Source organism: Diplotaxodon limnothrissa, linkage group LG17, assembly GCF_057381915.1.
Source record: "Diplotaxodon limnothrissa isolate DT_005_m linkage group LG17, D_limnothrissa_male_GT1.1, whole genome shotgun sequence".
NCBI lineage: Eukaryota > Metazoa > Chordata > Actinopteri > Cichliformes > Cichlidae > Diplotaxodon > Diplotaxodon limnothrissa.
In genome coordinates this window covers 22,652,248-22,677,582 of record NC_140612.1, presented here as the reverse complement: position 1 = coordinate 22,677,582, position 25,335 = coordinate 22,652,248, and the positions used below count along the sequence as shown (strand labels likewise).

General features: G+C 39.7%; 1 protein-coding gene across 1 annotated transcript; it reads right to left on the bottom strand.

The window, feature by feature from the left end:
• Window positions 1-215: 215 nt before the first annotated feature.
• Window positions 216-6,181, bottom strand: LOC146614993 (E3 SUMO-protein ligase ZBED1-like). Its single transcript, XM_085375875.1, has 3 exons — window positions 4,842-6,181; window positions 829-1,081; window positions 216-663 (listed from the first exon to the last, which is right to left on the bottom strand). The coding sequence occupies exons 1-3, from the start codon at window positions 5,957-5,959 to the stop codon at window positions 247-249; spliced, it is 1,788 nt and encodes a 595-aa protein (XP_085232001.1). The 5' UTR covers window positions 5,960-6,181; the 3' UTR covers window positions 216-246.
• Between the last annotated feature and the right edge of the window lie 19,154 nt (window positions 6,182-25,335).

The window sequence follows — 25,335 nt, the reverse complement described above, 5'->3', positions numbered from 1 at the left end:
GAAAAATAAATACAAATAAAATCAAATAAATTAAGTGCTGCAAGTTAGCACATCAGAGTTGCTCTTTTCTGAGCAATACAGCACTGAAATTCCTCTGCTTCAGATAATGAAAAATAAAACTGACATTGCAGTGCTGCAAGTTAGCACATCAAAGTATTCTTCCATCACAAAAAAAAGTGCTGAACATCAAGCAATCTATTCTAGTAGGCTACAAATGACACAGCAGCTATGCTGACCACATGTGTCTCATTTCTTCTTCCTCAGCCAGTCGCTAAGACACACCAGCCTGGTAACATTTTCTGGAAGCAAGGCTGCCCTTTTCTTTTGCACTATGTGGCCTGCAAGGCTAAAGAGTCTCTCACAGGGTACAGAGGTAGCTGGGGAGGCCAGGTACTTTTGTGCTAGGACTGACAGCTTTTCATAGACTCCTGAGTGAGCATACCACCACTGCAGGGGACAGTCATCAATACTGATGCTGGGTTCTGCTCTGTAGCGCTGCAGCTCTCCAGACTCAATTCCATCTTCTGAGTCAGAGTCAGACCCCAGAAGGAGTTCGCTCCTCCTCTTCTTCTGAGCTGGTCCATCATCCTCTGTGGAGGGCTGGAGACTATCTGCTCTTCTGGGCTCTGCTGCCTGGAGCATATTCTCCAGAATGGTCCACACCTGAATGAATGAATGAATGAATGAATGAATGATTGTGATTAAAACTAAGTGCTTTTTTTTTTTTTTATTTAATCTTGTAAAGAACTTTGTGTTCCATATAATAAATAAAAGTTTGATTTGATAATGAATTGGACTCATTAGTCCAGCTTAACCTTATTGTCCTACCTGTTCCCTCTTTTCTCTTGGAAGACATTTCAAATCCTTAAACCGTGGATCCAATGCTGTGGCCACCTCGAACCATATCTCGTTGCCATTAGCTCGTCGTGCTGCCAGATCCTTCTGGAAGGCATTCTTGAACTTCACCACGTAGGCAGGATCATCATCAGTAATGTCCATGACACGGTACAGATGGCGAAAAGCAGGCAGCACTACAGAGCAAGAGACGTAGGCCTCACCACCCAGCAGCTCTGTCACATACCTGCAGAGGTGGAGAGGTTTGCTAAATAAACCTAGCTGGATTCATTTAAAACCCTTGTGTTGTCCACGGGTCATTTTTGTCCTCTAAAGAAATCTTTTGCTATCAAAAATGTATTTGTTATTCATCAAATGGGCTGAAAATAACAGAAGTTATTCATTACTATACTATGAATGATTGGAATAAGTTTCAAGTAATTTGATTTATTTATGTGGTTTTTATTGAATTTTATAACGTTGGTGGTCCTCGTGGACAAAAATGACCCCAAAGTACAAAGTGTTGCAAAGAGCCGTATTTTCACACCATACTGTTTTCAAACATCTTTGATCTTGGATCACTGATGTGTGGGGTCAAGCACTGGTCATAACAACCACAACAGGCAGCACAATGAGGAGGCAGGTGCTCTATATTCAATGAAATTTTATTTATACAGCGCCAAATCACAACAACAGCCGCATCAAAGTGTTTCGTATTGTAAGGTAGACTCTACAATAATACATACACAGAAAGTATCCTCAAAAGCCTCCATTGCACTGGAGATTTGCATACTTTGATGAGCATACTTTTTTTTACCATGTTGTGCAAAGCAATGACCAGTAGGACAAAGCACATATTGTCCTCTAGTATAATGAGGAGGGAGAATCAATGTTCAGGAAGATCCAGGGTTAGAAGATATAGAAAATATTGTCAATATTTAGAGCACATGCTACCCTTTCTCTGAAAAAGCACATCAGCCACCTGCAGAAGTGGAAGAAGGCTATGAAGTGAAGAAAAGTGATGAAGAATCTGAACTATGTTCAAGTAGGTTCTCAGGCATCCAGGACATGGTAGTCTGAGGAGCTTGGAGAGAAAGTGACTGGGCTTCTTGAAGTTTCTTGAATTTTCAGAATGTGAAACTGAAATAGAAGATGTGTCAGAGGACTACACATCATCCATTTCAATTATGATGAAGACAAAGAATCAAGCAGGAAAGAGGAATCAGCTGAGACAGAGGAATATTTGCAGTAACGTGAGGAAACACTGATCTGGTCTTCTAACCTTCCCAGTGACAGACGATGCATGACTCTCTCATGTGCCTCAGAGAAAGATGATCTACCACAGTCCAAGCACATGTGCCAGGTCCCATACTCCTTCAGTGGCTTTTCTACTCGAGTACTGAAAGCATTATACACAGTGTATTCTGCTTGTATTCTGCTTTTTAACGTTCACATGCCAATGGATGCATCAGAGACCAAGTTGGGGTTCAGTAACTTGCCCAAGGACACCTTGGTAAGAACTCCAGACTAGAGCACACAGAGATTGAACCAACAACCATCCAATTAGCAGATGACCTGCTCTACAGCCAACTCAATGATGAACAAGGAGGGACAACAAGAGAGGAAGAAAAATGGACCGAATGCAGCTGTAGGCATATGTGGGTGTGTTGATTCTTACTGCCGTGCATCCAGTAGAGTCGCTACGGCCAGTTTATGACATCCTGAGTCTGGTAGAGAAGTTTTCATGCTGACACAAGATTAATCATAGAAGCACGAAAAGGACATAATTTCTTGATAAAGACACAATAGATGATCGTCGTTCATGACACAAACGTGCTCCCATTTGAGGTGTATGATGTGTGTTGGTGTTGACTTGACTTGAAACACAAGTGGGTGTTCCTCCTGCTGTGATGTAAGATCCTGGTACTGATGTGACTGTATGAGCACCAAGTCCCCTTCAGAGGACTCTGTCCCCTCCAACAGAACATCCAAGTAAACCAGGGAACTTTGAGACAAAAACATGGGCAGCATGTGATGCAGGTCCAGCTGTACATGGAACATGCTCGTGTGCGATGGCAAACCGTCTGTCCTGCAGTCAGGACACGAGTTGTCCCTAACATTGCAGGTTTCCAAAAGAAAACAATCACCTGTAACAGCTTGTTTACTGTATATGCCCCTTGGCCTGCAACTGCAGAAAGAATGCTGTCCATGATGGGACCAGTGCAGAGGAATAAACCTGAGCTTCCTCCTGCACTTGGGTCAAATATGGACACGCCTTTGTCCTCATGAAAGTTTGCCTTCACTCAGACTCATGCCCTCCTACCATGCCAAAATATAGAAAACTGTCAGGCAATGAGTTGGAATAAAGTTGAATAAAACCTTGAAACACAGAGATGGATGATATTTTATACTTGTTGCTTCAAAGCAAACGGGGTCATTTTTGAGCCCTGAGGACCACAGGTGTGATTATGTGCTGCCATTTAAAATTTATAAATGGTTCAAAAAAAGAATTCTCACTAAAGTTCAACATACAGCACTCTGTATGTTGAACTTTAGTGAGAATTTTTAAAAAAAAAATTTTTTTTAAATATTTAATTTAATTAAATATTTAATTTTCTTGTTTTATTTTCGCTAAAAAACAGGGTGTATTTTTTGTAAACAAGGTCTGGTGGCCCTAAAATGTAAAATGTTGGGTAAATTATGTGTTAATGTGTTGGTCTTAAGTAAAACTAAGGTGTAACACTGAATTGATTGACAATTTATACTTTATACTTTAAAAAAACAGTCAAATGAAGTGGGGACATTTTTGACCCCTGAGGACCACCAGTGTGATTATTTGCTGCCATTAAAAATTTTCAAACGCTTGAAAAAAAACTTTCTCACTAAAGTTCAACATACAGCACTCTCTAGTTATTCAGATAGTCAAAATTATCTAAACAATTAAATATTTAATTTTCTCAATTTGTTTTCGCTAAAAAACAGGGTTTATTTTTTGTAAAGAAGGTCTGGTGGCCCTAAAATGTAAAATGTTGGGTAAATTATGTGTTAATGTGTTGGTCTTAAGTAAAACTAAGGTGTAACACTGAATTGATTGACAATTTATACTTTTTACTTTAAAAAAACAGTCAAATGAAGTGGGGACATTTTTGACCCCTGAGGACCACCAGTGTGATTATTTGCTGCCATTAAAAAAATGTAAATGGTTCAAAAAAAAATTCTCACTAAAGTTCAACATACAGCACTCTCTAGTTATTCAGATAGTCAAAATTATCTAAACAATTAAATATTTAATTTTCTTGTTTTATTTTCGCTAAAAAACAGGGTTTATTTTTTTGTAAAGAAGGTCTGGTGGCCCTAAAATGTAAAATGTTGAGTAAATTTTGTTTTAATGTGTTGGTCTTAAGTAAAACTAAGGTGTAACACTGAATTGATTGACAATTTATACTTTTTACTTTAAAAAACAGTCAAATGAAGTGGGGACATTTTTGACCCCTGAGGACCACCAGTGTGATTATTTGCTGCCATTAAAAATTTATAAACGCTTGAAAAAAAACTTTCTCACTAAAGTTCAACATACAGCACTCTCTAGTTATTCAGATAGTCAAAATTATCTAAACAATTAAATATTTAATTTTCTCAATTTGTTTTCGCTAAAAAAACAGGGTTTATTTTTTGTAAAGAAGGTCTGGTGGCCCTAAAATGTAAAATGTTGAGTAAATTTTGTGTTAATGTGTTGGTCTTAAGTAAAACTAAGGTGTAACACTGAATTGATTGACAATTTATACTTTATACTTTAAAAAACAGTCAAATGAAGTGGAGACACTTTTGACCCCTGATGGCTCACATTGTATGCAAATCGGGAGGACATCACAAGGGTTAAATCAAAGTGTAACTGATTTCCAATTTAATTGTCCTTAAAAGTTCCTTGTTATGTTCATTAATTTTGATTTTACACATGTAACAGTAGTTTATATAATTAAAATGGGAAGGTGTTTATTTGAACTTACTTGCATGGTTCAAGCAGGAGCTCCAGCCTCTGCAGTTTCGCCCACTCAGCTTCGGTTGGCAAGACCAACCTGTGGTTCTGTTGGTCCAACGTAGCCTGGACAGCCTCTCGGTTACATAGGAGGCGTGAGACCATTGCGAGAGTCGAGTTCCACCTGGTGGGTACATCCTGTATAAGTTGATCGCTCTTCTTTCCGAGTGCTACTTGTTGTTGGTTAAGTTCTGTGGTACTCGCAGGGCTTTGTTTAAAATGACCAACAATCTTGCGGCACTTTGCCAGTACACCGACAAAACCACTGCTATCGAGACATACCGTGATGGTCCTCTGGAGAATGTGAGCATTGCAGGCGATGTGCTCATATGGAAGTGCTCTCATAGCAGCCAGCATGTTTGCTGCGCTGTCTGTGCCAATGGTGGATATCTTGTTTTCAATACCCCAGTCATTTGCTACCTTGAGGAACTGTTCGGCGCATTTATCAGCAAAGTGCCTGGTTTCTGTTCTCATGACGGTCAGTGCAAATGAGTTGAGGTTCCACTCACTATCAATAAAGTGTCCAGTCACCCCAAAATAGCTGTGGTTGCCAGCTGAGGTCCAGTGATCTCCGGTTATAGCAACACAGTTGGGAGAATCCTCCGCCAAAATCTCAAGTTTGTTTTTCTTTTCGCCGTCGTACATTTTGCTGATTTTGGTCGTTACTGTAGTCCTGCACGGCGGCTTGTATGACGGGTCATTGGACGCAATTTGCAACACCTCTGTCAATCCTTCGTCCTCTACTATATTTATCGGCCTACAGTTCATCGCTATCCACTTGGCAATAACATTAGTCAGCCTGTCGGTCGCAGACTTGCTCATACGAGGGGTATTCTCTAGTTTTGTTTGGCGAAAAGCTTTGCTCTGGCTTGCTATATTGCTAACGTCTTCACTGCTAGCTGTTGCTGCACTCGCGGCTGGGTGCTTTGCGTTGAGGTGATAGGCCAAACTTGAGCTGCTTCGGTGGTAAGCAAACTCCTTCTTACACTCTAGGCAGACCACTTTACCTTTGTCAATGGTGCCGTCGGGGCGTTTATGAAATACAAATTTCCCGTTCATTGGGCCAACAACTCTCAGATGCGCCTCCATATCCACACTGTAAGCTAATCACCACTTCTCACCTTGACCTCACGACGTGACTCCACCCCCAACAAGTCAAGCACAAGGAGCCCAGCACATAAAAACGGATTTTATAACATAGCAACTCTCATACAAAATCAATGACGTCAAGAGATTAAAAATTAGATTAACGAGATTAAAAAACATAACGCGCTAAATAGCATTGTAATTAATTAATCGCAATTAACGCGATAATTTGACACCCCTAATTTTCTATACAGTCTCAGATTTTATACAAATCACTCACAGCTCCTTGTTAGACCATGTGTGGGAAGTTAGAAAACATATGCAACAGCGTGCTGACTCTACAGCTGCTGGGTCACATCCTCACAAGCTTGTCTACACAGCAGCATGTCTAAACATTCATTTGTTCCAGTGCTCCTGCCATTCTTTTTCAGTCTTCCTCCCCTGCTGTTGTGATATGTAGGTATATGTGTGCATGTGTGTGTGTAGTAGCAGGCAGATGACAATATTCTAACATCCACTCCTGCTGTCTGCGTACGACTCAAGGAAAGTCCACGTGCGCACATGCAACACTTACACATACATACGAATAGGCTGGTGCCTGTTCCCAGTCCCAGCGGGCCTAATTGGCCCAGTCTGCTTAGTACAGCACTATTATTCAGCACTTCTGATGAAAAAAATGTTGTGTGTGTGTATATATATATATATGTGTGTGTGAGTGTGAGTGTGTGTGTCTGTGCGGTAAAGCTACTCAGTGACACTTAAAGAAGTCCCTCGAGATCTTCATGTTGTCTCATGCTTTGACACATCTGTCACTAGCTGAGGAAGGAACACCTTTCAGGCTTTCACACAAGTGCAGAAAATTTCAGCACACACCGTACTAAAAGAAAGAAAAAAATAAAGAACTGAAAAGCTATGGAGGGAACAAAAATCATTTTTCTTTTTTTTAATGCCCATCACAAGCTCACACCGCACAGCCGTGATTATGTTTTCCTCAGACGACTTATCAAAAATAATTCTTCACTCTCCTTTCCTTCCAGCCTCCAGATTGATTGCTTTGCCTTCCCTCAATAACAAACTAAATCCAGTGTGTTTGGCTCAGTGCCACGCTACTGGAGCAGTGGCCCCCTGCTAGAAAGAAATCAGGACCATGGCGTTGGCGTGTCCCCCCTCACCTCCAATCCCACCCGCACATACCCCCTTCTGTCTCTCCACCCTAATCATTACTCCAATCAGCTGCCCAGCTCTGCAGAATGATAATTCCCATTCTTGTGGTGATCCATTGCATTAATCATGAGCAGTTTGTTTAGAATAACGCCCTGAACTGGTGCCGGCTGTGTTCCATGTTGTCTTCTTGCTGGGTAGGTACATTATTGACCACTGCCAAGGGGACTTGAACTGTTAATGATATGTTGCTCCAGGTAATGATTTTTGTGTATTTGAAAAGAAAATGCAATTTTAATCAGTTGTCAAGGCAATCTTACAGTTAAACAGCTGACTCAATAGTTCATTGTTTTGTGCTCCATCAGCTGAGAAAAAGTCTGAGAAAAAGGGTGTTTTGTCATGAACGGGCTTAAAGGTCAGACAAAATTGGGAGACCATCACACAAACCAGCAAAATTGGTGACAAGTGAATTCAAGTTCATTCATTTCAACATTATGCACTCCACACTGTATATAAATGCCACTTGTTTTGCACATATTCAACTCTGTATATTTTATATATTTTATTATTATTATTATTATTATTTTATTTTATTTTTTTACTATTTAATTTGTAAAAATGTGTATACATACACACACACACACACACACACACACACACACACGTAGGAAAATATTTAGTATACACATCCAGAAATGCATACACTATTATATATTGTACATATATTTATTAGTTTCAGGTTGGCCATTCTTGTATTTTGCTCGTTTGTGTTGTTGTGTTTGCACATCTCTGTTGCTTGTGGGGCTCGCACACAAGAATTTCACTCGCATGTGCTGTGCCAGTGTGCCTGCACATGTGATGTGACAATAAAAAGTGATTTGATTTGATTTGATTTGATTTGATTTGAAGTGCAGAAACCAAACCAGAGCGACAGAGAATGGCGATGTTTCAAAAGTCTTTATTTTCACACTTAGAGGATTTGTGGTGCAGTGGGGAAGCGTGCGGGATCTGAGTAATGCAAAGATCAAGGAGAGGACCAGGCTAAACGGGGAGAGGTGAGAGTTAGTCCAGGTGAAAGTTTACAAACTTTCAAAAAGCATTTTCCACAAAGCGGCGAGAGATGATGATGAACCAGTATGCAAGAGGGGCTGTGAGAGTCCACCGGTCTGTATCACCATGAGGAAAGGAGCTGTATGACAGTGGAACATGAGGAGCAGCTAATGTAGGAGAGAGGAGTGTGTCATTATCAGATGACTTATCAATTTCCCAAATCTGAGTAATTTAACCCTTTACAGCCGGTCGGAGCGGGCAAGCTCTGTTTTGCGTAACTATTTTTAAATCCCGGTAGCTCTGCAACCACGTAAGCTAGCGCAATAATTTTTTTTGCATATGAAACCAGAGGAGTTGTACTTACATGTTATGCCATCAGCTTGTCCTAGGTCACGGTTTCCTTCCACATAAAGCTTTGCAAAAACTGCATAAAAAGCACTTGCAGCAACAAAAACATAATATTCCAGAAACACGCTTTGCCGATCCGATCAGCTGTTCATAACACTTCCTACGTTGGAATAAACGTCAGCGCGAACTTTTGCATGTCCGCCATTACCTGCCCGAAACCGGAAGTGACGTCATTTTCGCGGAAATGTAGTTTTTTTTTTACCATCAGGGCCTCAGGGCCTATACTGCTATTTTTAAAAGTTATGTTTGACTTTTTGACTTTCTGTGTCGTTTCTGGGATGCTTAGGACTCATATTGCACTGCTGGAAATAGTTTATTTTGATGCATATGCTGCTTTTTTGCAAATTTGCAGTATAATATTTATTTTCGTTTTTCCTGCAGTATATAAAAATTTTGTATTTCAAAAATAAAACTATGAAGACACTCAAAATAAATTTCCTGTGGTAGGAAACTATTTTGTGCAACTGTTTTGTATTTACAGTTTTGAGGGATAAGCCTCTTAAATTTCTCTCACTAGAAATATATGTTAAAAAAGCAAAAATGATTTTTTTGTAGTTTATTGCACTTTTTTGCAATTTATGTAATTACTATGCACTTAATGAATACATATTATTAAAATCTGGGCTATAATTGTTGTATTGATGTATAGCAACTTGAAATGCTCCCAAAAATGGCACCACACCATGTAAAAATATAATATAAGCTCTGGCGGACTTGGTTCTATGGTAGGTCTTAAAGGGTTAATGACCACTACATATGTGTGATTTTTACTTTCCACAACAACAAAAAACTTTGTTGTTTTTTGTGTATTTTTAAGTAACTTTTTGGTTAGGGAGGATTTTTTGTTGTTGAGAGCAATGTTCAAATAAGTTCTTTAAAAAGCAAAAAGTTATTTATGTCACGGTTCTGGGTCCGTTGGACCCAGTATTTTGAGTTTATTATGTTTTGGTGTAATTTTGCATCATGGATTGTTTTCTTGTTCTCTTTTGGTTGTGGTGATTATTATTATTATTATTATTATTATTAGAGTTTCATGTTTCTGTTATCCATATTTTAGGAATTGTGGGTTCATGTATAGTTCAGTTCCATGTTTCATTTTCTGTCTCTCTGTGTTGAGTCCGTGTCTCTGAGTTGTGATTCATGTTTCCTGTTTTATTGTGAAAGTCTGTCTTATGTTAGTGTGTGCAGCTTTGTTTCCCCCGTCTCGTTAGCCCTGATCTCCCTTCTGTGGCCCATTCCCTCATTACTACCCTGTGTATTTAAGCCCTGTGTTTTCCCATGCTCGGTGTCGCGTCGTACCCTCAGATTATGCCTGTGTGTTCCTGGTCTCCGGTTTCAGTGGTCACTTCAATTTTTGGTTTTCATGTCAACAATAAAGCTGAGGTTCTGATTCACAATTCTGTGTTCGAGTCCTGCGCTTGGATCCTCCTCTCCGCCTGCCCGCACACAGAGCCCTGACAATTTAATGTGAAGGAAATATGAGCAGAGAGTACAAACATGTTGAGGGACTGGCGTTGGTAGTTCAGTGAGAGTTATTTGTAAAGAAAACAGTTTTCACTAGCAGTCAAAAACTAATGTGTACACTTATGTCTGCATTTTTATTTTTTAAAAATACAAACAAAATGATAGCAGAAGTGCTGCCGCATGTCTGACCAGAAAGAAAGTACCAATTTGTAGTTCAATGAAAGGCTTCAGTTAAGAGTGAGGGGGGGGGGAATGCATTCACGTTCTCAGTTTTGTCTTGTTATACAATATCTGAAATTTTAAAAAACAAACAAAACACCACATTTTCTGAAACATTTGTGGCCTGGTTCCATCTCAGGGATTCCCTTCCTCCCCTCTTCATTTCTCTTGCCGCTCGTTCCGGGGTAAAGTTTTTACCAACATTTTTGCCAAGAAGGATCTCTGTTTGCAGTGTTTTCAATTACAGCTTCACAGTACCTCCACCCGATGCTCTGCTCTGCACTGAGTTATGTCACTTCAAGACATCTAAAGTATGCCTGGATGAGATGAGCAGTGTTTACGCAGACATGTCTAATTGCTCATGAGCAGGAGAAACATACGATAATCCAAAGTATAGATCCCATCATGCTAGTATCACTCCAATACCAGCGTTGTTACTAATACTATCAATATATGCCTCGCTCCACGCATCCCCTTGTGAAAATCTGCTAAACCCTTAGCAGAAACACATAGACCAGTGGTGTTCTATGACATACCGCACGGGTAGTTAGTTTAATTAAACTGAAAATATACACTGACTAAATCTTTTAACAAAAGGAAATTAAACCCAGAAACAAACCTAAACATGCCACACCGGCCGGGGAGAAGAGAGCTAAGTGGGCGCTTTGTAAGCAATTAGTCGAGTGGTGACAGGCCTGCCTCCTCTTTGGGCCTGACTGCCTCCAACACAAAGCCACAAAGAAGCGCTAAAGAAGGCAGAGTGTGCAGAGTAATCATATACAGTGGGGCAAAAAAGTATTTAATCAGCCACCGATTGTGCAAGTTCCCCCACCTAAAATGATGACAGAGGTCAGTAATTTGCACCAGAAGTACACTTCAACTGTGAGAGACAGAATGTGAAAAAAAAAAAAAAATTCGGATTTGTAAAGAATTTATTCGTAAATCAGGGTGGAAAATAAGTATTTGGTCAATAACAAAAATACAACTCAATACTTTGTAACATAACCTTTGTTGGCAATAACAGAGGTCAAACGTTTACTATAGGTCTTTACCAGGTTTGCACACACAGTAGCTGGTATTTTGGCCCATTCCTCCATGCAGATCTTCTCCAGAGCAGTGATGTTTTGGGGCTGCCGCCGAGCAACACGGACTTTCAACTCCCACCACAGATTTTCTATGGGGTTGAGGTCTGGAGACTGGCTAGGCCACTCCAGGACTTTCAAATGCTTCTTACGGAGCCACTCCTTTGTTGCCCGGGCGGTGTGTTGTGGATCATTGTCATGTTGGAAGACCCAGCCTCGTTTCATCTTCAAAGTTCTCACTAATGGAAGGAGGTTTTGGCTCAAAATCTCACGATACATGGCCCCATTCATTCTGTCCTTAACACGGATCAGTCGTCCTGTCCCCTTGGCAGAAAAACAGCCCCATAGCATGATGTTTCCACCCCCATGCTTCACAGTAGGTATGGTGTTCTTGGGATGCAACTCAGTATTCTTCGTCCTCCAAACACGACGAGTTGAGTTTATACCAAAAAGTTCTACTTTGGTTTCATCTGACCACATGACATTCTCCCAATCCTCTGCTGTATCATCCATGTGCTCTCTGGCAAACTTCAGACGGGCCTGGACATGCACTGGCTTCAGCAGCGGAACACGTCTGGCACTGCGGGATTTGATTCCCTGCTGTTGTAGTGTGTTACTGATGGTGACCTTTGTTACTTTGGTCCCAGCTCTCTGCAGGTCATTCACCAGGTCCCCCCGTGTGGTTCTGGGATCTTTGCTCACCATTCTCATGATCATTTTGACCCCACAGGATGAGATCTTGTGTGGAGCCCCAGATCGAGGGAGATTATCAGTGGTCTTGTATGTCTTCCATTTTCTGATGATTGCTCCCACAGTTGATTTTTTCACACCAAGCTGCTTGCCTATTGTAGATTCACTCTTCCCAGTCTTTTGCAGGTCTACAATACTTTTCCTGGTGTCCTTCGAAAGCTCTTTGGTCTTGGCCATGGCGGAGTTTGGAGTCTGACTGTTTGAGGCTGTGGACAGGTGTCTTTTATACAGATGATGAGTTCAAACAGGTGCCATTCATACAGGTAACGAGTGGGGGACAGAAAAGCTTCTTACAGAAGACGTTACAGGTCTGTGAGAGCCAGAGATTTTCTTTGTTTGAGGTGACCAAATACTTATTTTCCACCCTAATTTACGAATAAATTCTTTACAAATCCTACCATGTGAATTCATGGATTTTTTTTTCACATTCTGTCTCTCACAGTTGAAGTGTACCTTTGGTGCAAATTACTGACCTCTGTCATCATTTTAAGTGGGGGAACTTGCACAATCGGTGGCTGACTAAATACTTTTTTGCCCCACTGTAACTTGTCAGAGTATATTTGGTGTCCTTCAGTGTCTCAAAGAAATCACGACCCAGCTGGCACACATTCAGGTTTGGCGCATGTTTAAAGTTATGAAAGGTGAGGTGCCGAAGATGTGTTTTGTAGTGCTGAATCATAATCAAGTACCCTCAAATCTAAAAAAGATCTGGTTATTATCAGTCCAGAGTCTTTGTCCAATCTGTTTAATACAACACAAAAGTCAGCAAAAAACTTCAGATTGAAATAGTTTTTTATATGAATGCAATGGTTACAGTGCATTTAAAGCAGTAACAGAGAAGAATATCAGAGGCAGATGTCAAATGCTCAGTCTTTTTGGCCAGGCTGTAGATGTGCTTAAATGTTTTGGCAGTACACAAATTTTGGGTTTCATACTTTGCTACTTCAGTTTTTAATTTAGATCATTGTAAAATACAGAATATAATATATTTTAAAGAACAACCATGATTATTTTATACGTTTTCTGTTAGCAAATAAATCAAAATGTACGTTTGGCAGTGGTTCTGCTGCCCTAAATCCAACCCAGGTGAAGGGGTGTTTGGTTTGGTTCCAATTAAATTAATTTGGCAAGTTGGTTAAAAATAAGCCGGCAATGGCTTTTAGGTGACCGACCTAATAGCTTTGGTCACATGGATTTAAAGATGGATGGATTTAAAGTATTAAATAACCATGTTCAATCAGTACAGTATTGACTCTACACCTAATAAAAACACCACACCTCAGAAGTCTTTCATGTTTTCTGTGGGGTCCTTTCATCCGTGTCTTGAAACACAGGTTTTGGACCCAAATACATCCTTGCAAGATTGGCATAACTGAACTGAAGCAATCTTTCCAAAGTGGATATAAGTATAAAAAAATGTATGTTTGTCCCTCTGGAGCCATTATTTTGAGTTTCCCCGAGTTCTCAAAGTTTTTCAATATGGCCATCATTTCCATCTCAGGAAACAGCTGTTTTATTGCATAATTTAAACCACTGAATAAATTATAGAGATTTTACTTTTTAAATAGTTTTTTTAAGTATAACTAAGTTACACTTATAACTTAAACTTCTTTTGAGCATCTTTAGGATAATTGCAATGACATATGTCACATGTTCCTCCAGTAGTCCAGTCCAGTAGTAGAGTGGTCTGTAAGAGATTACCCTTTGACCCCTTTAATAGCGCTTGTTCAGACATTCTTACAGGGACAATTTATTCAGGTCCATCTTCACAAATTTCAAGTATTTCATAAATGAAGGCTCCTGTAACCTTGGCTCAGCTCTCTTAGCTGCCAGTTCTCATCCAATTCATGGGAGATATGGAGTACACCCCAGACCATAACATAAACACCCACTTTACACTGACCTATTAACCTGACCAGCAGTTGTTTGTGTAGGTTCAAACCTAGAGCCTGCTTTCTACAAGGCGATCATTGCACCAGCCTGTGCTGCCCATTTATTTGTTTTATTGGCTTAATCATGTAACTGATCTAAATACTCCATCAATAAGCCTCAAGCTGAGTTTCACAGCAGTGATCACCTGTGTTTAATCTTCTTTGAGAATTTATTTCCCTTTGTTTATTGTCTGGGTGCTACCCTCTCCAAGTTTAGTCGATGTTAAATGGACTGTTATTTATATATCACTTTTTAACTCTCACCTCACACTCAAAGCACTTTTTAAACTGCAAGTGGCATCCACAGATACACTTTCAATGCACAGAGGCATACCCACATGGATGAATCTGGGGTAGGTGGGTATCTTTCCCAAGAACACTTTAACATATGGAGTTGAGGAGCAAGTAATCCAACCACCAACCTTCTAAAAAGTAGATAACCCGCTTTAAATCCCAAGCGAAAAATAAATTACCTTTTGGAGGGGAAGAAGTGGATAACTAGTGAGGAGTGTAATGGGTCCAGCCACAAGATGTGAGCGAAACCAAAAGTATTATCTGCACTGCTAAAACCTTACACCGTTGTTACCAAGTTATTTTAAAAAATCGGAGTAATTTTAGACTTTTAAACTTGAATTCTAAAAGGTTTACCTTATCTATAATAATATATATAGACAATTTTGGTCATTGTAACCACTTTCCCTGCACTATAAACTCAAAATGCTTCTTTAACTGTAGCTAACGGTGGATAAGCCAAAACTGAGAGAGAGTAGCAGAATCTAACAAACTGTTGATTACAATAAATCCTGAGTAGATGTGTCCATCTTTAGCATCCTTTGGCCTACATATCCAGTGTCCTTCTCTGGCTATGTCTCCAAAGCGCTCAGCTTGAGCTGTCCCTCTGATATACTTATATCTAATGTTGTCCATCCTGCTCACTCCCAATGAAAATCTTCATCTTCAGCTCTGCCTTTGTGAGTCCCACCATGCCCAAGCCATACATCACAACATCATAGTCACACTACCATCTTGTAAACCTTGCCATTCGCACCTACTGAAATCCTCCTTCTATCCTCCATTCCTTTCACACGGTTTCTTCCAGGTTATTTGATTTGACTTTCAGGCAAAGTCACCTTTGCCTCTCCGTCACTACACTACGGGATCAATTTAAGCAGAAAGTGTAACACTTTTATGAAATATATTAAGTTTAAAGGAAAATGAGCAGAAATGTTACATGACAGAGCAAAAGTGGTATCATGAATAAGTGATCCAACTGTTACAAACATCTGCTTTATCAAAAAATTGGGTACACTGTAATTTATTTGATTCAGCTTTGCAGGTGGCTTTCATTTACGCTGAGATAATTATGGAGAGAAACGTAACATATACTGGATATATGGTTCGGCATGAGCGCACACAAACATGATCATGGGACAAACACTGCTCAACAATAGTATTACTGTGTATATAAAGATTCTCTTTTGATGACAGCCCACACTTTTATCTAAAGTGGGCCAAAACTCATTCTGTCAGAGTAAAGACGTTTAACTACACCTTTAATCCTATTCAGTTTTTCTAAATGATAAAGAAATGCTGCTGTAGTAAATGGAAGACATTTCTCAGCATGTCTAAAATTACAGATCCATGAAATATGGGCCTATTGTAAGAAATATCGATATCTGCATTAGATAGTGGGGAAAAAAACTGTTTTTTCAGTTGTTATTGTTTACCTTTTAATTAATTACTTTGGTGTGAATGACAATAGGGGAGGTTCCATATAGGAAAAACTGTAAAACATCAAGCTTCATTCTCCTGTTAACAAGTCTGTGCTAGGACTGGGCGATATGACCCAAAATTCATATCTCGATGTTTTTTAGCTGGATGGCGATATACGATATATATCTCGATATATTTTTTTAAAGCCATAAAGTAAGAGCAAAAAGAGAGTTTTTAGTCAAAGCTGTATCCCAGATGTCACACAGGCACTTTTATTAACATACAGCGTAGATGTGCATGAAGAAATTACTCAAAAATAAATTATCAGCATTTATTAAATAATAATGCTCCATAAATAAAAGAAAACAATGTTGTTTTTGTGCATAACAAAAAGCTCACAATTGTGCAGTCAAAATGTAAACTAAAAGACGGCGAGCATAATAACAAAGACAGACAGATTTTGCAGCTGCTCTGTTCCCAAGTTTTACTGTGTGACTGATAGCCTGGAGTTTGAAATCCGCTTCGTAACCATGTCTCTTAACAGGTGCCATTTATGGTCCTTATACACACACAATACGGTAATATTACGTTGAAGCACAGTGCGTATTACTCCGCAAGGCTCCTGACTACGGTAGCCTTAATGCTCCGACAATCCATCAAGCGGTGCAGCTCCGTAGCTTACCAAAGTCATACTAAAATATTTATTGACAGATTGCTGAGCACTGTGTACCACATAAAATCGGTTCGCGGTCATTAAGCACAACCAGAATTCATACATAAGGCACACTGTCGATTTTTGAGAAAATGAAAGGAACGTCATGTCGTTAGCGCGGTCAGCTCGTTAGCGCGGTTAGCTCACTAACACGTTGATGCCGTCCAGCCTCACGCACGGGGCGATCCGCGGTAACTCGTTAACGGAGATTTGCCGTGTCCATCTTGTCATTGCCTGCAGGTGAAGCTATGGGGGAGGGGGAGTTGTGTTCAGTGAAGGAGAGGCGAGACAGAGTAACGTTGCGTAGTGACGACAAAAGTGGACGAAAAAGAGTCAAACTTGCGGCTCCACAAGTATAATTAAGATAAGATAAGATAAGATAAGATAGAACTTTATTAATCCCTCGGGTGGGTTCCTCTGGGAAATTCGACTTCCAAAAAGCACAGCAACGACCGAAGTTACAGTTACAGAATTGTTATATATATATATATATATATATATATATATATATATACACACACACACACACATATATAAATACAGAGACAAATATAAATAAAATATACAAAGGGGATAAATAGAATAAATAGGAATAAAAAATAAAAATACAAGTGAATTGCACATTTCAAGTATTGAGTCTATTGCACTGTTGACTATTTACAAAAAGTATTGCACAAGGTATTGTACAGTGAGGTGAAGAGGCACTACAGCTTAGTTGTTCCCCCCTCCTTTGTCCTCCTGTTTCCCCTCCCTCTCCCCTCCAGAGAGGAGTTAAACAGTCTGATGGCGTGTGGGACAAAGGAGTTTTTAAGTCTGTTAGTTCTTGTCTTGGGGAGAAGCAACCTGTCACTGAACAGACTCTTCTGATTGTTTATGGCCGTGTGCAGAGGATGCCCAGCATTGTTCATAATGTCCATCAGTTTCTTTAATGTCCTTTTCTCTGCCACTGTCACCAGAGTGTCCAGCTTCATGCCGACCACAGAGCTAGCCTTCCTGATCAGTTTCTCCAGCCTGGATGAGTCCCTCTTTGCTGTGCTGCTCCCCCAGCACACCACAGCATAGAAAAGTACTCCAGCAACCACCGACTGGTAAAACATCCTCAGGAGCTTCCTGCAGATGTTAAAAGACCTCAGCCTCCTGAGGAAGTACAGTCGGCTTTGGGCTTTTTTATACAGGTGCTCTGTGTTGCATGACCAGTCCAGTTTATTGTCCACCCACAGCCCGAGGTACTTGTACTTGTTGACCACCTCCACCTCCTCCCCCTCTATCTGAACCGGCAGTGGACCTTCTCTGGACCTCCCGAAGTCCACAACCAGTTCCTTAGTCTTTGAGGTGTTGAGTTGCAGGTGGTTTGTGTGACTCCATGCGACAAAGTTCCTCACCAGACTTCTGTACTCCTCTTCCTGATCATCCCAGATACACCCCATGATGGCCGTGTCATCTGCAAACTTCTGAATATGGCATAATTCAGAGTTGTAGCAGAAGTCAGAGGTGTACAGGGTGAAGAGAAGAGGGGACAGCACAGTTCCCTGTGGTGCTCCTGTGCTGTTACATTATAATGTTACAATTATAATGTAACATAGACTATATCGATATAAACGATATTGTCACATCTTATATCTCGTATGAAAATATATCAATATTTTTAAAAAACCCGATATATCGCCCAGTCCTAGTCTGTGCCCTCCTATACATTTTCCAGTGGGTCAGATTAGAGTCTTTACCAGGCCGATTCTGGTCCCTGGGCCTTATGTTTGATAGCCCTGCTCTAAACTAAAGCACCATTACTGTTGCACATTACAAATTGAAATAATAATAACATGCTAATTTTTTAATAAAACGCCTGCAGATTTTGGCTTTTAAAAATACGCTGATAGCTGTAAATTCTTTCTTGTAAGCGCTGCTACAGTGTGAGAAGGAAAATGTGCACATGGCTGGTATTAAAGCAACAGCAAAAGTTCTTCAACGTGCACAACAGCATTTGGTGAGAAAATAAAACCTCAAGGTGCTGTCACAAGCACTAAATGCCTGCGCCTTGCTACTGACATTCACTTTAAAACTTGATGAGGTTTTTGCTTTTGTTTGGCTCTCCATCTGTTTGTTTTGTACAACTGAGTCTTCCTCCTCTATTTCTTGAGTATATCTCCAATTTCTTTTCTTTTTCCCCTTCTTCCTGCTGTTATGTTTTACAAGTTAAAGCAGGCACACCAAGGCAAGCAATACACCACGTTTGAATATGTTCTGACACCCCGTCTTCACAAGGCCTGATTTCCCAGGGGGAAATGGGCGTTTGCCGTGTTTACATTTTGTTCCCATTTCTGTCTTGCATCAAAAACTCTCCCTCTCCTCTCTCTTTCCCACCACACTGGAAACAAGACGTTCACCATGGGAAAACAGATGCTGACCTGGCTCTTGCAGGTAAAATGGAAGGAAAAGACTTGTGCAGACAAACAAGAATTGTCTTGGGAGGGAACAGAAACCCCAATCCACCAACTGCAGTTTGCAGGTCATGCCACATTTGTTCAGGACTCATCATGAGTGTGTATTTGCTTCAGTGATTTCTATTCATAGTTTCTTTACAAAATGTAAAAAAAAGAATCATGCTCTTTAACCCAACAGAAAACAGATGTTTTGGTCACCTAAGTAAAAACTTGATCTCCACGGACCATTCAGGCTTGTCCTGGGGGACAGTTTTGGAGGTAATGGGCCTCAGCTTTACCATCCATCTTACAAGTGAAATGGATGGGGAAGTGAAACGTGGTACATTGGGTTCAAACATCAATTGGAGCCTTGTCTTGGTTTGTGATGTCAGTCAGGTAGGTGAAATGGAAGGTGAAGCACTGATAAGAAAGACAGAGACAGTTTGGGGAAGAAACGTGTTCGTCAGGTCTTGACTTCCTCTTCTTCTCACTTAAGGGTAATTTTTGACAAGGTGCCACATTTTAACAAGCCGACAAAATCTTTTCCTACCCAATTCTCTTTTTCTCCCAAATCAGGTCACTTTATAAAACTTTCAAGGGATGATTCATTCTTTTAACTGCGTCTACTCTTCTTTAGTTTTTGATTACTAGTCTGCAATTAGTCTCTTTTCATTGAAATCAGAGATTCAGTTCCTATTTCTAGCTGGTCATTATTATCAAAACATATCAGTTCATATTTTCATTCAATTTCTATTTCCTTTACATCTTTTACAAATGGATTTTGCTATGAAGGCGAGCTGCAGGATTTTAGAACAGGCCTGATTTATACCAACGTAAAGGGCATTATAAGAGTCAAGTCAGGTTGAAATAAAAGTATGCATAACTCTATCAAAATTATTAAAAGATAAGGAGGGCTTGACCTTAGAAAGAAGCCTTGTTTGGTAAAAACCTGACTTCACAACAGAATTAATCTGCTTGTCCATATTTAAGTCACAGCCCATTTTTACACTAGGGTTATTTACATAAGTATCCACTGGGCCCAGATCCAATTTTGGAGCACTGCTGGAACAACTGGGTCTGTGTATCATGACCTCAGTCTGGCTCTCAATAAAGTTTAAAACAATTCAAGGCCATTGAGGCTTTGATGTCATGAAAACATTCTAATTAGTGCTGTCGGCGTTAATCTCGTTAAAATGACATTAACACCATAACCGCATTAACGCAGCAAATCTCCGTGGATGATGCTAACGCGTTAACGAGCTAACCACACTAACGCATTGACACTGTGCAGCCCCACGCATGGGGCGATCCGCTCACTCGCTAACGGAGATTTGCTGCGTTAATGCGGTTATGGCTTTAACGAGATTAACGCTGACAGCACTAATTCTAATAAAACTTTAATGAGCTGCCGTCATTTCCTTTCAGGAACAAATAGATTTGGGAATCATCAGCATAGAAGTGGAATGAGATGCCGTATCTTTTCAGAATTGATCCTAGAGGAAGTAAATATAAAGAGAAAAGAATAGAGCTCCAGAATAGAACCTTGTGGAACTCCACATAGGTGCAGTGCAGAAGCAGAATTTATGCGTCCAAAACTGACCATAAGACTTTTTTCTGACAAGTATGACCTGAACCATTCTAAAGCTGTGCCTGCTATCTCCACACAGTGCTTAATGCGAGAAATAAGAATATTGTGGTCAACAGTATCAAAAGCACCTAAAAGCATTAAAATAACAGAATCCACAGAGTCTGTAGCTAATAAAATATCATTAAAAACTTGTGCTATGATGCAACACTTTTGTCCTGATATAAGTGGTCTTTTCAAGAATGACAATGCCCCCATCCTTAAGTGAACAGAGGTGGGCACTGAATGGTTTAATGACTATGAAAATGTTTTGATGTGTTTTATCTGTGAGAGATTGCATATTAGACAGGGCGCTCTACCAGCATCTTGAAAAACCGTCTTTTGAAAGAATAGTGTCCCTTCCCTTTATTAAATCCCTTTAATTTATTACTCATCCATCTGTCTATATCCATGTGTGTGCAATCAAACCAGTGAAGTGAGAAGGGGGAGAGCAAGGGAGAAATGGACTGTTGGCTGTCAGTCTGATTGGACCCCTGGACTGGCTGATCAGCGGTCCGGAAACTTGAATAATCCACAGCACAGCTCATCTTGAGGAGTACTTTAATCTTAGCATGTGTAAGCGAGACCTCTGTGTGTCTGTGTGTGTGCTTATGTCTGACAGCTTTCTCTTCATCTTCGTTCGCATGCCCATCTTCTTCAGTTGCTTTTTACCCGTCACACCTCTCCACCTGTGTTACAGTATATAGTTGTCTGTTTGTTTCTGTTTGATTTGGATGAAAATTGCTGGTGTGAAGGACCATTGGTGAAAAAAGGTCATCTTTGCCAGACAGGAGATGAATCTTAGTTGGAATTGTTTTAAGGTAGAAAAGGGTTTTTATTTTTGGGGGGGCTTGTTCAGAGTTTCATAAAAGTTACAAGAAGTAGTACAGGCTGGAAAAATAAAAAAATACATAAAAGACGGTAGGAGGTTTTATTGAAAAATGATCCAACTGCATTTTGTCAAATGGAATAATATCTCATAAAAATGCCCAAACTTTCCAGGTATTTCCTGAGAGCAGCATTAGCTGAAGACAAACTGATGAAACTGCAGGTGGTGTGCTGGAAATCATATTATTCTATAGGTGCTACATTGGACAATCACAAAACACAATTACCAGTTGCTGGTTTGTGTTACGGATTGAACTGTCAGAATGCTCAGCAGCATGATTTTCAGCTTTGGTTGTTGCTAATGGCCCATTTTTTCTTTTTGCAGAGACTTATACCTTTTAAAGAACTGGACATTTTATAACACAGCTGTTAATCTTTTGGACTGATGATTCGGTTTGGAATTTCATGGTGATTTAAGCTTAAACTAGGTCTCAATTGTTTTCTAACACATTCCACTCCAAGGAGATCAAGGTTCCCACGTCACAATTCTTATCATTAACAAGAAAAAACGACCAAAATGGATATTTATCAAAGCACGATAGCTTCAGCAAACTCTAGTTTATTTTTGTTTAAGAACCGCTGGCCTTAACTGTGGATCTACACTGCTGGTTGGGAACAAGAAGTATTGCTTAAGGAACTGTTTGTCCTGAGAAATAGCTCCTTCCAAAATACACCTCTATTTTGTTTTTCAAGTTGAAAGGCTATAAACACACCACACATGTATGTTTAGTATTTATTGACCCAAGATTTACTCATGAAAGTGGCCACTTTCTCATTACTTTCATATATTGTTTTGGGAAGTATCCAAAACATACAAGTTTCATTATATAATTTTTCAAGGGATCTTATATCTGTTTTCACTCTTATATGCTTTTCATACAAGTTTCACACAAGACAGATACAAACTTTATAAGATTTATATATATCTTTTCCATATGGGGAAGTAAAGCATAAAAGTGGGAGGTGGAACCTCCAGCTTTCAGGCTTCTTTGCTGTGGTATCAGCTCCCATTTTGGATTTGGCAGACGGACATTTCTGACTGCTGGGGATTTACTTTTATTATTGACAGGTTTACCTTTACAGTATAAAGCACCTTGATGTAACAATTTGGCACTCTATAAATCAATTTGAATTCAATACACTGGACGATATTTTGTGGCAAGGTTAACCTGAGGGACTCAAAATGAAGGACAAAGTTGAAAAGGATTTTCAGGATGAACAACAATGTATGTCACAGTAAATGTTCTGTCCTCACTAAGTGTTGTCCTCATGAAAGTAGACTCAGCTATACAGACAGCTAAATACTCTCCTAATCAAAATCCAAGGAACAGGCCGATGTGTTGAGTCGGATGATTTAATAAGGAAATAGTGTAAAACTGTTGACAAAACCAGAAATAAACCAATAAAAATGTTGCATTAATATACAATTAAACAAACACAGCAGTAAGTCACATGTTCAAAAATATGAGCACAATATTTATTTGCTTAGCGAGTCCCAGAATAAAACATCAAATGAAATCATGCTTATGATCAAAATTTTAAAGAAACCACATGGCATATGAGCTAACACCCATTCAAATTAGACTCAAACTACAAACTATATATAAACTAACAAATAATAATGTACACAAGTCGTTTCAATGATAACAAACAGTATTATGAGATGATGCTGTTTATCAACTTGTGAAGGCATGGACGGCGATTAACACAGGTGAAACTGCCCCAGGCTAGATCTTGCAGAGTAAAATACACAAAACAACCACTAGAGGGCAAACTGCAGAACAGAAAATACCTAATTCCATCATAGTAAATATTTCTGCAGGAGCTGAGATCGGGTAGTATTTTCAGGCAACTATCTAAGGCACGATCATAGGCTAGAGCGATGCTCAGGTACAGTGCCATAAAAACTTGATTTCTTAGGTTTTTTTGCTAATTTGTCACATTGACATGTTTCAGACAAACAAATGTTTGCATTAGACAAAGACAACCCGAGTAAATGCAAAAAGTATCACTTAAATGATTTCATTTTCAAACCTACCTGCTCTGTGTGAAAAAGTAATTGCCCTCTAAACCTAATAACTTGTTGTGTCAACCTTGGCAGCAACAACTGCAATCAAGTATTTGTGATAACCGCCAACGAGTTTTTCACATCAATGTCGAGGAATTTTGTTACACTCTTCTTTGCAGAATTGTTTTGATTCAGCAACATCTGAGGATTTTCAAGTATGAACGGTCTGTTTGAGGCCATGGTAAAGCATCTCGATCTAATTCTCAATCTGATTTTTGAAAGACCACTGCAAAAACTACATTTTCTTATTTTGAGCCATTTAGAGGTTTGCTCCAAATCGTTTTCCTGCTGCATACCCCAATTACTCTTGAGCTTCAGAACACAAACCTTCAGGATTTTCTGGTAGAGAGCAAAATTCATGGTTCCATCAGTTACAGTTATCGGGTCCCTGAAACAGTGAAGCAGCCCGGGCCATCACACCACCACCACCACCATGTTTGACTATGATGTCCTTTTTAAGAAACGCTGTGTTAGTTTTACACTCTTTCACACAGGCCAGACAAGTTCGCATAAATACGTCATAAATACATCAATTTAAAAACTTGCATATTTACTTAACCTATATTTGTTCAATATAAACATTGTTTGATCTAAATGGAGAAAGCATGATAAATATGCACGTACTTAGAGATTAGGAAGGATTAACTGAGTCCGCAAACAGGCGACATGTAAAACCTACAAAGAATTTGATGGTGGAAGTCAGATTTGAGTACTGCACTGACCAAAGACAGAGAAGGTGTGCCTTCTGAAAATTCCCCAAGGCCATGTCCACCACTGCAACAGACTGGTCAATTGACTCCCAAAGTGTGGGCCAGGCCCCCTGGCGGGCTGTGAAAGTACTGTAGGTTTCTTTATTTATATTAAAGGTGGCTTGATTAGTTACTTACTATTAATCATTATCCTGTCTTAAATTTCCTGTTTTTGTATTGATCTTTGTGTCCCAGTTTAAGGTTGATCACACACTGCCCTGAACACTTTGCATATAAGTAGTAGCATTAACAATTTATAGCCAACAACCTGTGTTGTTGATGTTTTTTGAATGCAATTTTTAAGGAAACACATCACTTACTCTTGTGTTTGGGTTAGATTGAAGATTTAAGATCGGGTGAGCCCCACGGGATTGTTTGGTTTTTAAGTGAGCTGCAGTACTTTTGACTTTGAGAATGGCTGGACTGGTTAATGCCGCTCATGCCTTCATATACACTGATAGAGGAAAAAGACAGAGAGGAACAAGAGGCACCTGGAGGACAAGGAAGACAATGACACCAGGATAGATTGTTAGCTCAGAAATCTGCTGTCAAGGGGATTAGCACTTTAATTCTTATTGTCTGCACTGAAGCACCGCAGCAATTTCCTAATGTTGTAAACCTCAACATCTGGCAATAAACCCATTCTGATTCTGATTCTGATTCTGATAGAGACTTCCATATTGGTGCTTCCTACAATTCTTAACATCGACCATACAAGGTCAGGTCTCTTATTATTAATGATAAGTGCACGTCTAACCCTGTACTTGCACACATAACAAAAATAATAAGTGGCCCCAGATACTGTTTTTTTTTTTCATCCAAGATGGAAAATGGCTTTGGCCAATCACTACTCTACCTGTCCAACTGTCCAGCCCTCAAATAAATCTAATACCTCTCCTGTCAGTCAAGCTATGTCTTGTCTGTCATATTAGAGACAATGAAACTGAAAATATTCACAAAAAACGTTACATTTCAGTAAAAGGCCAATATTTGTATTAGTAAACTGCTATTACTCTGATTTCCCAACCCCTTTTATTTCCCCCACCAGCAGTAAAAATGCTCTCCCCTCTCATTAGCCCTTTATTCCTGCGGATTTATTTCATTCCTCCTCTGCCTCCTTCCCTCTCTCTGTCACCCCCT